Source organism: Corylus avellana, chromosome ca4 (assembly GCF_901000735.1).
Source record: "Corylus avellana chromosome ca4, CavTom2PMs-1.0".
In the NCBI taxonomy this organism is placed as follows: Eukaryota; Viridiplantae; Streptophyta; class Magnoliopsida; order Fagales; family Betulaceae; genus Corylus; species Corylus avellana.
This window is the reverse complement of record NC_081544.1, coordinates 11408979-11422485: the sequence shown is the minus strand read 5'-3', so window position 1 is coordinate 11422485 and position 13507 is coordinate 11408979. Positions and strand designations below refer to the sequence as shown.

Genomic DNA, 13507 nt, shown 5'->3' with positions numbered 1-13507 from the left:
GATAAGCTGGAAAGTGATGAATATGATTGCCAGCTATGCCGAAAGTCAGTATTGGGAAGTCACGGCTACACATGCGGGGAATGCGCCTATTTTTTAATTCATGAATCATGCCTCAAGCTAACAGATCACAACCAATCACATGAATTGTGGGAACGACATCACTTGATATCCATGAAAGAGGTGGAGAAGAATGGAGATGAGAAGAAAGTAGTAGTTTGCTCATTGTGCGACAAACCGGTATTGTCTAATTTGTTAATGTTAGGTAACAACGACAACATTAATAATAATGGGCCTATCTTTTATTACAAATGCTGCTTCCCCAACTGCACCTTCCTCATTCATCAACCATGTGCACAATTACCCTTCTTTAGACCAAAACACCCTCTGCACATCACACACAGCTACCTTTTTCTTAGACCGCCAAGAGAGACTCAAAATCGTTGCGGTGCTTGCCTTAAAGTATTCAATAAACGCTTTTATTACGAATGTATCGACTGCGATTATATGCTCGACATCAAATGTGCTACACGTTGGCGAAATTTTAGTGTTGACAAATGTAACCAGCATGCATTCATCCCCACTCCAGATCCAATAGAGTTCACTTGCCAAGTGTGTGGCGTAAAACGCTGTGAAATTGCCTATCTATGTAGCAACTGTCGACTTCTGATTCACTCTGACTGTGCTAAATTTCTAGGCACCATCAAAATTAGAGGACATGATCACTCTCTCACTTGCACCTTCTCTCTTAGCCAAGTCAAAAAGCACAAGTGCGAAGTCTGTTATGAAGATATGAATACAAAGTATGCAGCTTACTGTTGTGATGATAAGAAGTGTAATTACATTGCCCACTTACGATGTGCATATTGGCTTAGGAAGGAGAGTGAGACCAATGATTCCGTTGACTATGCTACTCATTTGGTCGAGGGCAACGATCTAAAAGAGGATGAAAAAGTTGCCCCTCAAGAGATCCAACATTCGAGTCATCCACAACATAAATTAATCCTTAAGAATGAAGAGCTCTTGGATATGAAGAGTTGTGCAGGGTGTATGCAATTTATAGTGTCGTCCTTGTTTTATGGCTGTGCGCAGTGCAACTACTCTCTTCATATAAAATGTACTAAACTACCCCAAGTGGTTATGCGACCAATACATCACGAGCACCAACTCACCCTACATGAGGTAAATTCCAATGCGCAATCGTTTAATTGTTATGCTTGCGAGCGAACTCGAAGTGGCTTCAGCTATAGATGTGCACAGGATTCTTGTCAAAGTGAAATATTTGATGCTCAATGTATTTTAATTTCAGAAGTCTTCAAACATAAAGGTCACCAACACCGCCTCTTCCTTTGTGAATTTGGTCAACCAGAGTGCAATGCTTGTGATCAAGATCCTAGTTCAATTCGCACATTTGAATGCATTACTTGTAGGTTTCACTTGTGTATTAAATGTGCTACTCTTCCACTATTAACTAGGCATAGACACGACACACATCTCCTATATCTCACTTACGCCGCTGAAGACAACTCTGGAGAATATTATTGTCAAATTTGCGAAGAAGAACGGGATAAAAAACTTTGGTTCTATTATTGTGAAAATTGTGATTTTACTGCTCATCCTCAATGTATTCTAGGAGGAATTTGGTTGGATTAGTTACATTTGTTTATGTGAGAGAAACATGGAGGGAGAACCTTATTGTATACAATTTAATTCAATATACATGAAGGGAGAATCTTTTTTCTTGTGAATGTAAAATATTTTGATATTTTAAATGTAAAAATAATGTAAAATGTAAACCCTAAAATATTTTTATATTTTGAATTCTCATGTCATGCACGGCTACATGAGAGGGTGAGAACTTTGCTATAAAACTTATATAGAAATAGGGAAGGGACCTAAAAATTAAACTTTGCAAGTCCCCAACATTACCTTTTACAAATGCTTGTGAATGTAAAACATCAACCAAAGTGCAATGCTTATAATTATAATTTACTCAACTTAAACCTCTCCTTGAGATATTCATAATTGAATAAGGTATTTTGATTTTACATTCACCGTATTCATCTTTTATCTTTGAGTACTCAATCACGTGATCATCCACAATACTTGTATTAAAGAATAAAATCTTTTAAGAGTATTAATTTTAGTAACCACTTAACTAAAATTATTAGGCATGGACTTATAAGACAATCAATTCTAGTAAATTATCTCAAGGAGATATTTATATTTCCTACGAAGAATAACTCAATGCAACAACCAAAAATACAAGGTATGGATCATTATGGATCACTATTAGTAAATCAAAGTGATTATTATTTCATATCTGAGTCTACTATTCCCTCAAGATTAATAGTATTTTCAATTAGTAGATATAAGAAATGCTTTCAGGTGAAGATATAGCAATTTGTAGAACACATTCTTATGCTGGTTCATTTCAATGCAATCAGAATGCATCAACATATATATGAACTAGAAGAATCGCTTTCAATGATCAACACAAACCATTCAATCATATAGTATTGATATGTCATAGTCTTCACCATAAAAATGCTCAATTTTATCATTGACTATCAACTCCAATTTACAAGTTATAAGGAGCTTGTGATTTGAATCTTTTTACATTAATCATACTCAATGCCCTTGAATACATCTCATGAATGACAATTTCCCCAACAAAATAAGTCTAAAAAACAGAAGGATTTTTATACAAATAAAATCAAATTCAAAATGATTCATAGGGCACCAACCCTAACATTAATCCTAACAACATCATGCATACTCAGGATCATCCTTATTGTCACTATATGTTGTTGAACAAAAAAATGGATGAGAATTTTTTTTTTTTTATAAGTAAAATTGATGGAATAATATGGATGAGAAAATTAAAAAACATAATATATTAAGTTGAGATTAAAAATATTTGGAATGAAATACAAGTACTTAAAAGATGAAAATGATAACAATAAAATTCAATGAAATAAGATAACAACACTATAATTTTATTTAACCAAACATTAAATTAAAAAATAAATAAATAATGAAAGGCATCCAGCCCCACAAAGGCAGACATATTTACCTTGACAAAGTTAATCAGTTAAAAGTATTTTTAAGAGAGATGCAATTTTGGCGTGTCAAATTTGAAAGAACATTTGTCCTAGGAAGCAACAAAAACTGTAATGATGTGACAATAAAAGGGGAGGATAGGATAGCTGGCCTAAACAGCTTTTATTTAAGTAAGAACTCAAATTGAATCTCATTCATTTAAAAAATAAAAAATAAAAACACCTAAAATCCAACTTTATATGGACAACAAAGTAGCAAACAAAGCAATCATATGTTTTCGTGTCTTGTTAGATTCTTCAATGTAATATCTCCTCTTCTAGACATATCTATCTCGAAGAGAAACAATTAGTTAACAGCATAAATGCCAAAAATGAGAAGGTGAAATCGGATTTGAGAATCAAGATGGATATCATGGCCTAGGAAGAAAATTAGTACAGAGAAACAACTCACAACTATTTACTCTCAATAGGAACCTGAAGTCCTTCCTGGTTAATAGAGATATTGGAAAGCTTCAGCCTAATGGCCTCAAACTCTGCATTTTGCCTCTCTTCATTGGTCAACCACAAAGACAAGCAACGATCGATTAAGTCGTTGCCGCAACTCACGGGGGAACCCCCTTTAAAAATCCGGGTCCTCCCAAATCTTGTAATCTTTGCTAGGTTCGAATCCGAAGGCTCCTCGGCATAACTCTCTAAAATGTCCCAAATGGCACGACACCAGATTGGTCGAGCTACCTTTAGGAAGTCATGAGTAGCCAATACTGGAAGGTTCACACTTCCCAGTTCAGACTCACCATTCCCACCTCTTCCATGATAATCTGATCCTCCCAGCTTCAAAAGACCATAACCATCTGCTAGGTCACTGTATGCTGTTGCCCAACACAAGTAAACTACCATGTAAGTGCCAAATGTAGAATATACGCAAAAGATGAGATTCCATGACTTTGAAGGACATAAATTCCCTTCACAATATTAGCATTGTAAATGTTCAACAACAGCATATAATCATATTAATATCGTCAACAAGGCTCTACAGTGCAGAAAGCATACAAGGAGATTGTCATGCATATATAAAAGTAAATGACCCACACAGCACTATGTGAATGGTACCCACGATGCTGTATGAACAGTACCACTGAACAGTATTATGAATAGTACCCTGTACAATATTTTCTGTTTGTGAATCTTATGAAAATTTGGTGATCCCTAGTTTGAAGATTCGCGTTTTCGAGAAATGGGCTTATTTGGGAAGACAATTCTTCCCAATTCTTCTCAATTTTTTTCTCTTTTTTTAGTTGATTTGACACCACTAACACTCAACTCAACTCAAAATTTTTCAACTTTATTCAAAATTTTATATTCTTCAAACAACCCAAATAATCTCAACTCTTTTTTTTCCTTCGATATTCACAATTTTGAATTCAGTTCAGTAAAATAGAAAAAATTCGCAAAGGTATGCTGGAAATTGTTGGGAATTTCAAAGGAAAAATTCGCAAAGGTGTGCTGGAAATTGTTGGGAATTTCAAAGGAAAAACATAAATGAGAAAGACAAACCTAAGCATCACACCTCGGAAGGTTACATCAGACAATCCATGAAAAAAAGCAATAATGGCTGGGAACCAATTTTCTTTGAACCTTTTACATCTGATTTAAGTAGAAACAAAACCAATATCTCATCTATGCAATAATATATAAAAAAATTTATAACAAATATGAGTCAAATCATTACAAAGGATAAATTTTAAGTCTAACTCATCTTCATCTGATGATTTATTCCTGAAACTGTTTTGTGAGGATTTTGATATGTTTCCAAGATATACAGCTTCTTTTCTTATTAAAAAAAAAAAAAAAAGGAAGAAGAAGAAAAGATAGGCAGCATCTTTGACATCCATTACATATCTGAAGATGGAGAAATAAACCTTTTACATTCTATGGCAATTGATTGCACAGTCACCAAAAACGAAATTCCACAAACAACAATAAAAATAAAAGATATATACCTGCTAGTTTTCCATCACTTCTGTAAACCTCCATCCCATGAAGGCCAGCCTCTTTCAGCCTCCTGATAATGGCAACAGGATTTTTCAGTGCCCATGGATGAGCTAGCACAGCCACACCCCCTGTATTAGATATCAATTGTATAGCTTCCTCTGCAAGAGGCTCACTTCCCCTGAAACCATTTATATATATATCATCAATTCTAAGTTAACAATATGCATCCAGAGCAACAAGAAAAGGTTTAACCATATGCTCAGAATATTACGTAGAATAAGCCGGTCCACCATCAAAAAGATACCGTGCAAAAGCTTGTTTCAGATTTTCCACAAAACCTGCTTCAACCATTGCACGGGCCACATGCAGTCTCCCAGGAGCAACTCCCATGCCTGCTATCTTGGCAACATGCTCCCACTTAAGAGGTAGCTTAAGCTTGTTCAGTTTTGACACCATGTTTTTTGCGCGGAGGACACGACCATCTCTTATATTAGCCAATAACTTCTCCAGCTCCTCAGACCTTGCTGGCCCACAGCTGCTATAATATGCAAGGATGTGCACTGGTTCCTCTAATCCAGACTCTCCACTGTTAATTAATCTCCAAAGCATCAGAGATACACAAACAGGAATGGAAGAGGATAAATCCTCACAACTAAGACTCTTCTTGCAACTTCTTGCAATTTTGAATCACAAACATGGTTTTACAAAACAGCTCTCTAATATAAAAGAAAATCAAAATTACACAGCTTTCGCAAAGCAACTACTAAGAACAACAAGTACACACACGCACACACATATGTATGTATATATGTATGTATGTATGTGTATGTACGCATGCATGCATATGCCTTTAGAAAAATTACCTAGGGGAGAATATTGTACTGATTTCAACACCTGGAATTATCTTGATGCCAAATCTTTGAGCAGCTTCTAGAGCCTCGGGGATGCCTGACATTGTGTCATGATCTGTCAGAGCAAGAACTTTCACCTGTTATGAGAACATTTATTAATTAAATTGCAATACATCTTATGCTGTCTTCAAGAATCAAAATATGAGAATAGTAAAGCATATGAACTTTTAAGATCAAGAATAACGTACAAAGTTTTGAAAGTAGTTTGGACTTCAATTCCAAAAGGGTCCCACACTATTAAAAGATAGCATTGTGGAAATTAATATATCTCTTTCTATCTAATGTTCATCATTAATCATAGCCCAATTTAATTCAAGTTTCTTAATAATTTTTAGAATGATATGGAACTAAAGTTCCATTATTTTGTCTTTGTTCCAAGACTGTTAGTAGCTAAGAAATCAAATTCCATTCAAAAGAAATGAAAATAGTCATTTTAACCATGTAAACAAGTATATCACGATGAAAAGATAAAAGAGATGACTCGCATTGGTGATGCAAAGCTCACATTGAGTTTGAATGTATTGGCTCTCCAACTACACGTAAAATAAGCACAAATCTATGATGACCTCTAACCAACATGATTGTGTACCATCACTTTTTGGTTCATAGTTTTGATCTTCAATCCAATATACTAAGATGGTGTGCCTCACAAGCCATATAAACCTGAACTAGCTATACAACTCAACTTAGCTGTAATCCCAATTAAATCAGGTCAGCTTTATGGATCCTTTTTCAACTAATTAGAAGCAGCCACATCTCTCCTTTTTCATCCTTATATCTTATCTACATTAGTACTCTTTGTTACCTCTCTATTTATTATATCCTTATTTGTGACGTCTAATCCCTACAACTTTAGACCTCCCTCTACTTATTTTCACCCCCTGAACTTAAATAACTCTTTCTTAGTGACGCATTAATTGCTCCTAATGCACATGTCCAAACCGTCTTAAGTTCCATCTTTTCCAATAGGGACCACTCTATCATATTTTCCTCAATTGCACATTAACAGTGAAAACCTGAATTAATTCTATTCACGACTACAATTGAGCTTTTTAAAAGTTTAGTTTATACAAACATACAATCACTCACTTTTGATAACATTATGAGAAAGAGGGTAGTAAGAGGGTAGTGAGAGCCACAAGGACAAGAGTCTTCTAAAATCTGGCCAATTTACTTTTTCAAAAGAGTTCTGTTTACTGGACCAAAGACTCTTATCCAGAGCTTATAGTTTAAGCTTGTCCTACTTGCAAGTCATTAACCAACTGAGCCTCTCAGAATCTTAAAGAGATCCCTTCTACAATGTAACGTACTATGTCATACTTTCAACAGCACCTTGACATGTTATCTGCTTCTAAATGTGCTAACTAATTCTAGCCCTTCTTAGGTAATATCGTAGCCTGTAAATTGGCCAGCATAAAGATCCAATTGAACAATTGACATCCCTTAAAGTAGTGCTTCCCCAAAAAGATTGAATTACTTCCTTTTGCTTCATACTCAGTTAAATGATAAATTAATTAAAGTTAGAGCTATCACGTCCTTTTTAATTAAACAGAGTTCAGTAGTCAGCTCAGAATGCCATTATAGTCCTCCTAAAGCTAATTTATTCCTCAATTACATCAGCAAGCTTGCATTTGGATCCTCAACCTCTAATCTCTTATAAACCAAGAAAAAGAGTTACTTGCTATGATCCTCCAGAACCCTAGCATGATATGACCAAAAAAGGTGCTCCCTTCGTTATAGAGGACTTATTTGTTCCTTTTATAACCACATGCACCCATTTTCATTATTTCTTTTTTCAATACAAAGCCTAATAGAAAAGTGCATCAAAAATTTCCTGGTGGGTCCTGCTTACAATATGACAGGATAAATTCCATTTGAATAAAGTATATAATTATTTTATGAGGAGACAACACCACAAGTATGACCTTCCCATTTTCTATGTATTTCCACTATATTTCTATTATTCTATTCTCCCAATTCTCTAACCCTCATCTATCCCAGTACACCTTAACTATTGGAAACAGATGATTGGACTATTCATAAACAGATTGAAAAATATGAAAATATATGTTAACAATTACTGATGAGACCATATACCCAACAAAACGAATTACCAAGAAATGGTGATCAAAGTGGAGCCAAAATAAGGTTTCCAAACTCAAACAACGTGCATAGAGCAGCAGTGATTTAAATCAATTATAGTTTCCATACCAACGAGAAAGCTTGTCTTGTGAAAATTATGAGTTTTCCTTGAATTAGATCCAATGTCTTGACATTCCCCAACACCACATTTATCTTCCGAAAGAAACATAATAAAGGATAAGTGTCAACAATTTGGTGATGATACGGCAATAGGATCAATCTCCAAGCATGGTCAAGTAATGAATATGAAGCAGGAAAACATTTTTTGGTTTTGAAAAAGTGTAATATTATATGCAAGACATGACTTCAACGGAATGGGGAGTCCATGGATCTAGGGAAGATTCTTTGTTTTTTGAAAGTAGCTTTTTTTGCTTGTCCACGGTTCTAGGGAAAATTCTTACCATGGACAATCTTAGGAAGAGGCGTGTCATCGCAGTTGATAGGTGCTGCTTGTGCAAACAGAATGGGGAGTTCGTAGATCATCTACTTCTCCATTGTGAGGTTGTGAATGCTATCTTCAATCGCTTTGGGATGTCCTGAGTTATGCCTAATAAAGTGATTGACTTGTTTGCTTGTTGGTGGACGGGTGGTAGCTCTCAGAGTGCTGTCGTTTGGAAGATGGTGCCTTTTGCCTTAAGTGGTTCTTGTGGAGGAACGCAATGACAGAAACTTCGAAGACCAAGAAAGGATGTTGGACGAGCTCAAGTCATTTTTCTTTTATTCTCCTTTTACTTTTTTTTTTTATAAGAAACATATCAATAAAAGCGCAGAGGGGCGCAACCCAAGTACACAGGAAGTATACAAAGACACCCTCCCCTTTAAGGATAAAAGGAAGCACACAAATCTACAAATTGCTGAATATTAGAAACTTGAGGAATGTTCAAGACACCCGCCCAAAAAAATAACAATTTGAGAAATCTATTGTTGAGCTCTGCCAAGGTCAATTCCATGTCATCGAAACATCGAGCATTCCGCTCCCTCCAAATAGTCCACATGATGCACAAAGGGGCCATATTCCACACCTCCATCACCATTTTATTGCCTCTTTGACCTTTCCAGCAGCCCATAACCTCAACAACCCTACCATTGATGACCCACTTCACACCAAAAAGGGTGAAGAGAACACTCCATAGAGCACGAGCCACCTCGCAATGGAGAAGAAGATGATTGATGGACTCACCACTTCTCTTGCACATACAACACCAATCCACCACAGTCAAACCTCTCTTACGAAGATTGTCCAAAGTAAGAATCTTGCCAAGAGAAGCCGTCCACACAAATAAACTAACTTTAAGCGGCACTTTAACCTTCCAAATGCCCTTCCAAAGGAAAGGAGAGCACCCCACCTCATAGCTATCCGAAGGAGGGGAAAGCACGCCGAAAAAGGAGCGAACCTCAAAACACTTCCTCTTAGCGGGAATCCAACAACCGGGTCCACCCCCCACCCCCCCCACCCACGACGCCGGTCTCATACAAATTACCATAGAACACCAACACCACCTCCACCTCCCAATCCTGAGCCTCACGAAAAAAAAAAAGGAAGGTTCCAGTGAACTTCCTCATTCAGGATCTGCATATTATCACCCACCCAAGCCTCTTTGTTTCTAGCAATACGATACAACTCAGGGTAAGACACCTTTAAAGGTTGATCACCACACCAAGAGCCGTCCCCAACCTCAAATTTGATGAACTTCGAGAAACAATCCCACCCTCTCCTAATATTCTTCCAAACCCCGATGCCAAAGGAACTAGTAACCTGATTAGTACACCACCCTCCAGCCATGCTTCCATATTTTGCCTCAACAACCTTCCTCCAAAGAGCTTCCCTCTCCGTAGCAAAGCGCCAAAGCCATTTCCCCAATAAAGCTTGATTGAACTTGCGCAGATTTCTGATCCCCAACCCACCATTCTGCAAAGGAGAACATATAGTCGGCCATTTGACTAAGTGAACCTTATTCCCCTCATTGTTGCCACCCCATAAGAAATTCCTTTGCAATTTCTCTAATCTATTTGCCACACTTGAAGGAATGGGGAACAAAGACAACAAATAAGTAGGAAGGTTAGAAAGAGTGCTTTTAATCAAAGTAAGCCTACCCCCAAAGATAAGATACCCCTTTTCCACCCCGCCAACCTCCTCTCCGAGTCTCTAACACACCATTCCAGATTGTCGTCGCCTTACAATGCGCCCCAAGGGAAGCCCCAAGTAATTCATGTGTAAGCCCACCACCTTGCAATCAAGAATGCTAGCCAAAGAATCAATATCCTGCACCTCCCCAATGGGAACAATTTCAGATTTCGACAAATTGATCTTTAACCCAGAAGCAACTTCAAAACAAAAGAAAAGACATCTTAAATTGCGCAGCTGTTCCACATCCGCATCACAGAAAATAAGCGTTTCATCCGCAAACAACAGGTGCGAAACGCTAATGCCAGGATTGGGCAACGGGCACACAGAAAAACCAGTAACCAACCCCCTAGCTTCTGACTCCTTCAACATTCTACTCAAGGCCTCCATAATGATAACAAACAACAATGGAGAAAGCGGGTCACCTTTTTACTTGGACAACTACGTTCTGAGATCCTTTAGTAATTAGCTTGAATAATTTCCTTGTACTTTTTTCTTCTCCTACTTAGGCGTTCTCTTGTAACTTACATTTTAAATAACAGTTTCCCTACATTTAATTCAATGTTGGACCACTGTGCCATTACATTACTCCTTGGTATTAAACACTAAAATGACTAGTACAAAATCAAACGCCATCTCAATCTTTCACCACCATCAACATTTTAGTTTTAAAACCCAGTAACACTGCTATCTCCTTCTTCATAATTTACAAAATCATTTTTTTCATCTTATTCACATCTCCCCGATACAACTAGGCTCCCCTTCACTATGTGTTGCATCTGCTACCTTATTATTATTATTATTATTATTATTTTAATGATTCCAACCAAATATCATGAAATTGGTTAAAAATTCCATACCTATATAACAAATTTTAATCAAGATTTTAGTTTTAAAAACCAGCAACACTGCTGTCTCCTTCTTCATCATTTACACAATCATTTGTTTCATCTTATTCACATCTCCACGATACAACTAGGCACCCCTTCACTATTCATTATTATTATTTTTTTTTAATGATTCCAATCAACGTATAATGAAATTGGTTAAAAATTCCACAGCTATATAACAAAATCTAAATCTAAGCTGTTATACATACATCACTTATCTCCTTAATATTTTATAAAATTCAAAGAACTATTCCAAGGAATAACATAGAATCTTAAGTCATATCTCAAATAGAAACATATTTTGATCCATGCCTTACATCCAATATTCCCAATACTTGCCAAACCTATCAGGGATACACAAACACGGCTAAAATTCACCCAAATGATTTAAAATCAGTAAAATCACATCGTACCTTCGTCAATTGAAAAACTTATTGTGGATTCTATAATTGGCCATTCTTATACAACTCAAAAACCAGATATATGATAAGTAAGAATAACAGTTTCATCCAATACTTCAAACCACAAATACAGTCTCTATTTTTCTCACTATGAAAAGAAATCAATAAAAAGAAGTATATATGAACAATTTCCCAGAATGGACATATATTCTTACATCTTTGATGATGGTTGAGGAATGAACAATTCTGATAAGAATGGATTTGCAACTCTATGGTCCGTATTTACTAGAGCATCATATTGCCCAGACAGCAGCTATACAGTGCAGGGGAGTTTCCAAAAAACCATCTTCTATACTTATTTACCTAATACAAAATGCAGCCTAAATGAGAATATTTTACTGAAACTAATTCATTATTTACAAAATTATAAAACTCAAAACAGAGTAAATCTACTCCCTAAAAAGCAAAACCGATTGCCGGAATATCATTCTGAAACAAATAAAATAGTAAAAAAGCAAAACCCGTTTCTTATATTCATTTAAAATTTAAAATAACATGAATTATATCAAACAAACTGACCCCATTTCCATGAGCTCTCTCAACCAGCTTCGTAGGCGACAAGAATCCATCACTGAATTTCGAGTGCGAATGCAATTCGAAAACCAGCTTCTCCCCACCTTTGCCGAGACTCTTCTGCACCCCAAAGTCATCCACAACAAAGGACGACGAAGAAGAAGGCAACGAAGAAGGCTGATCCAAGAACACCCACTCACTGACAGACTTGAAAGCCAGCGTCTGCTCTGCGGTCATCTTCCTTTTGCTCCCACCACGCTTCTTCTTCTTCTTCTTGTCTTTGGCTTTCTTAGAGACATGGGTACTGCAGTTGGAATTGGTGACGGTCTGAAGCACGTGAACGTCTCCCACCATTGCTTTGAGATCTCTTGGCCCACAGACACAGACACAAGGGTGATTTTAGGGGTTCTGGGTTCCTGCTGCAGTCTGTCCCTATAGTCTATCGGCTATGGAATAGATAATCATGAATGGACTGTCTTTTTTAAAGGAAAATCTTTCATATCACACGTGTCTTCACGCTTTGCTCACACTCTACTCGCGTGTGCACAAAAATAAACAAATAAAAGATTAAATGAAAAAAAAAAAATGCAAAATGGGTCTGCATATAGTTTCGCATTATAATTTTATAGATAAAAAGTGTAATTTTAAATTAAATTATATAAAATTGATTGTTTATAATTATTTTTTAAAAAAAGTTGTAATTTGAAAATACAGAAATCTACATTTTTCAAATCGTAGTAAGAAAGTGTTTTTTTTTTTTTGAAAACACAAAATTTTAAAGATTAAAACTGTGATTTTAAAGGTCAAACTATAATTTTGTCAAATGCTTAATTGCATTTTTAAAAATTACGTTTTCAAATCATTATTTTTAAATCGCATTTTTGAAATCATAAATCCAAACGGAGTAGTCTACTTAATTTGTAATTAGCTCTCAATGATATTAAAATTGATCTTAAAGATCCTTTAAGTATGCTAAAAAATAATTTATAATCAAATTTTGTCCACAGATTTAAGAGAATCTAATAGTATGACATGTCAGAACTAATAAATTGTGATACGTGTACTATTTAAGTTAATGTCATACTAACAAAATCTGTTCAATCAGTGACAACAGAAAATAAATTCATTTAAGTCGTTGTAAATGCATGTTTAAGATTAGTGAAATGCTATGCACTGCACAATTATCATATGAGACAGTTCCAATTAATTTTTAATTTTTTTTTTTAACAAGAATTAATCCAAAAGAAAATAGTTGATTGATACTGTTATATGGGTATGAGTATTGAGACTTAATTATAAAATAATAATATAGAAAGGTAAATCTCTTAGACAAAATCTCCTACTGTACTGGGCATTTTAAAAACATTTTAGGGGTTCTTCCTTCGTTGGTAACATCAACATGCATGTCTATAAA

General features: G+C 35.8%; 1 protein-coding gene across 1 annotated transcript; it reads right to left on the bottom strand.

The window, feature by feature from the left end:
* Positions 1 to 3312: 3312 nt before the first annotated feature.
* Positions 3313 to 12530, bottom strand: LOC132176885 (uncharacterized). The gene is made up of 5 exons (XM_059589042.1): positions 12100 to 12530; positions 5915 to 6039; positions 5323 to 5637; positions 5060 to 5229; positions 3313 to 3928 (listed from the first exon to the last, which is right to left on the bottom strand). Exons 1-5 carry the CDS (start codon positions 12445 to 12447, stop codon positions 3513 to 3515), a joined length of 1374 nt encoding a protein of 457 aa, XP_059445025.1. The 5' UTR covers positions 12448 to 12530; the 3' UTR covers positions 3313 to 3512.
* Between the last annotated feature and the right edge of the window lie 977 nt (positions 12531 to 13507).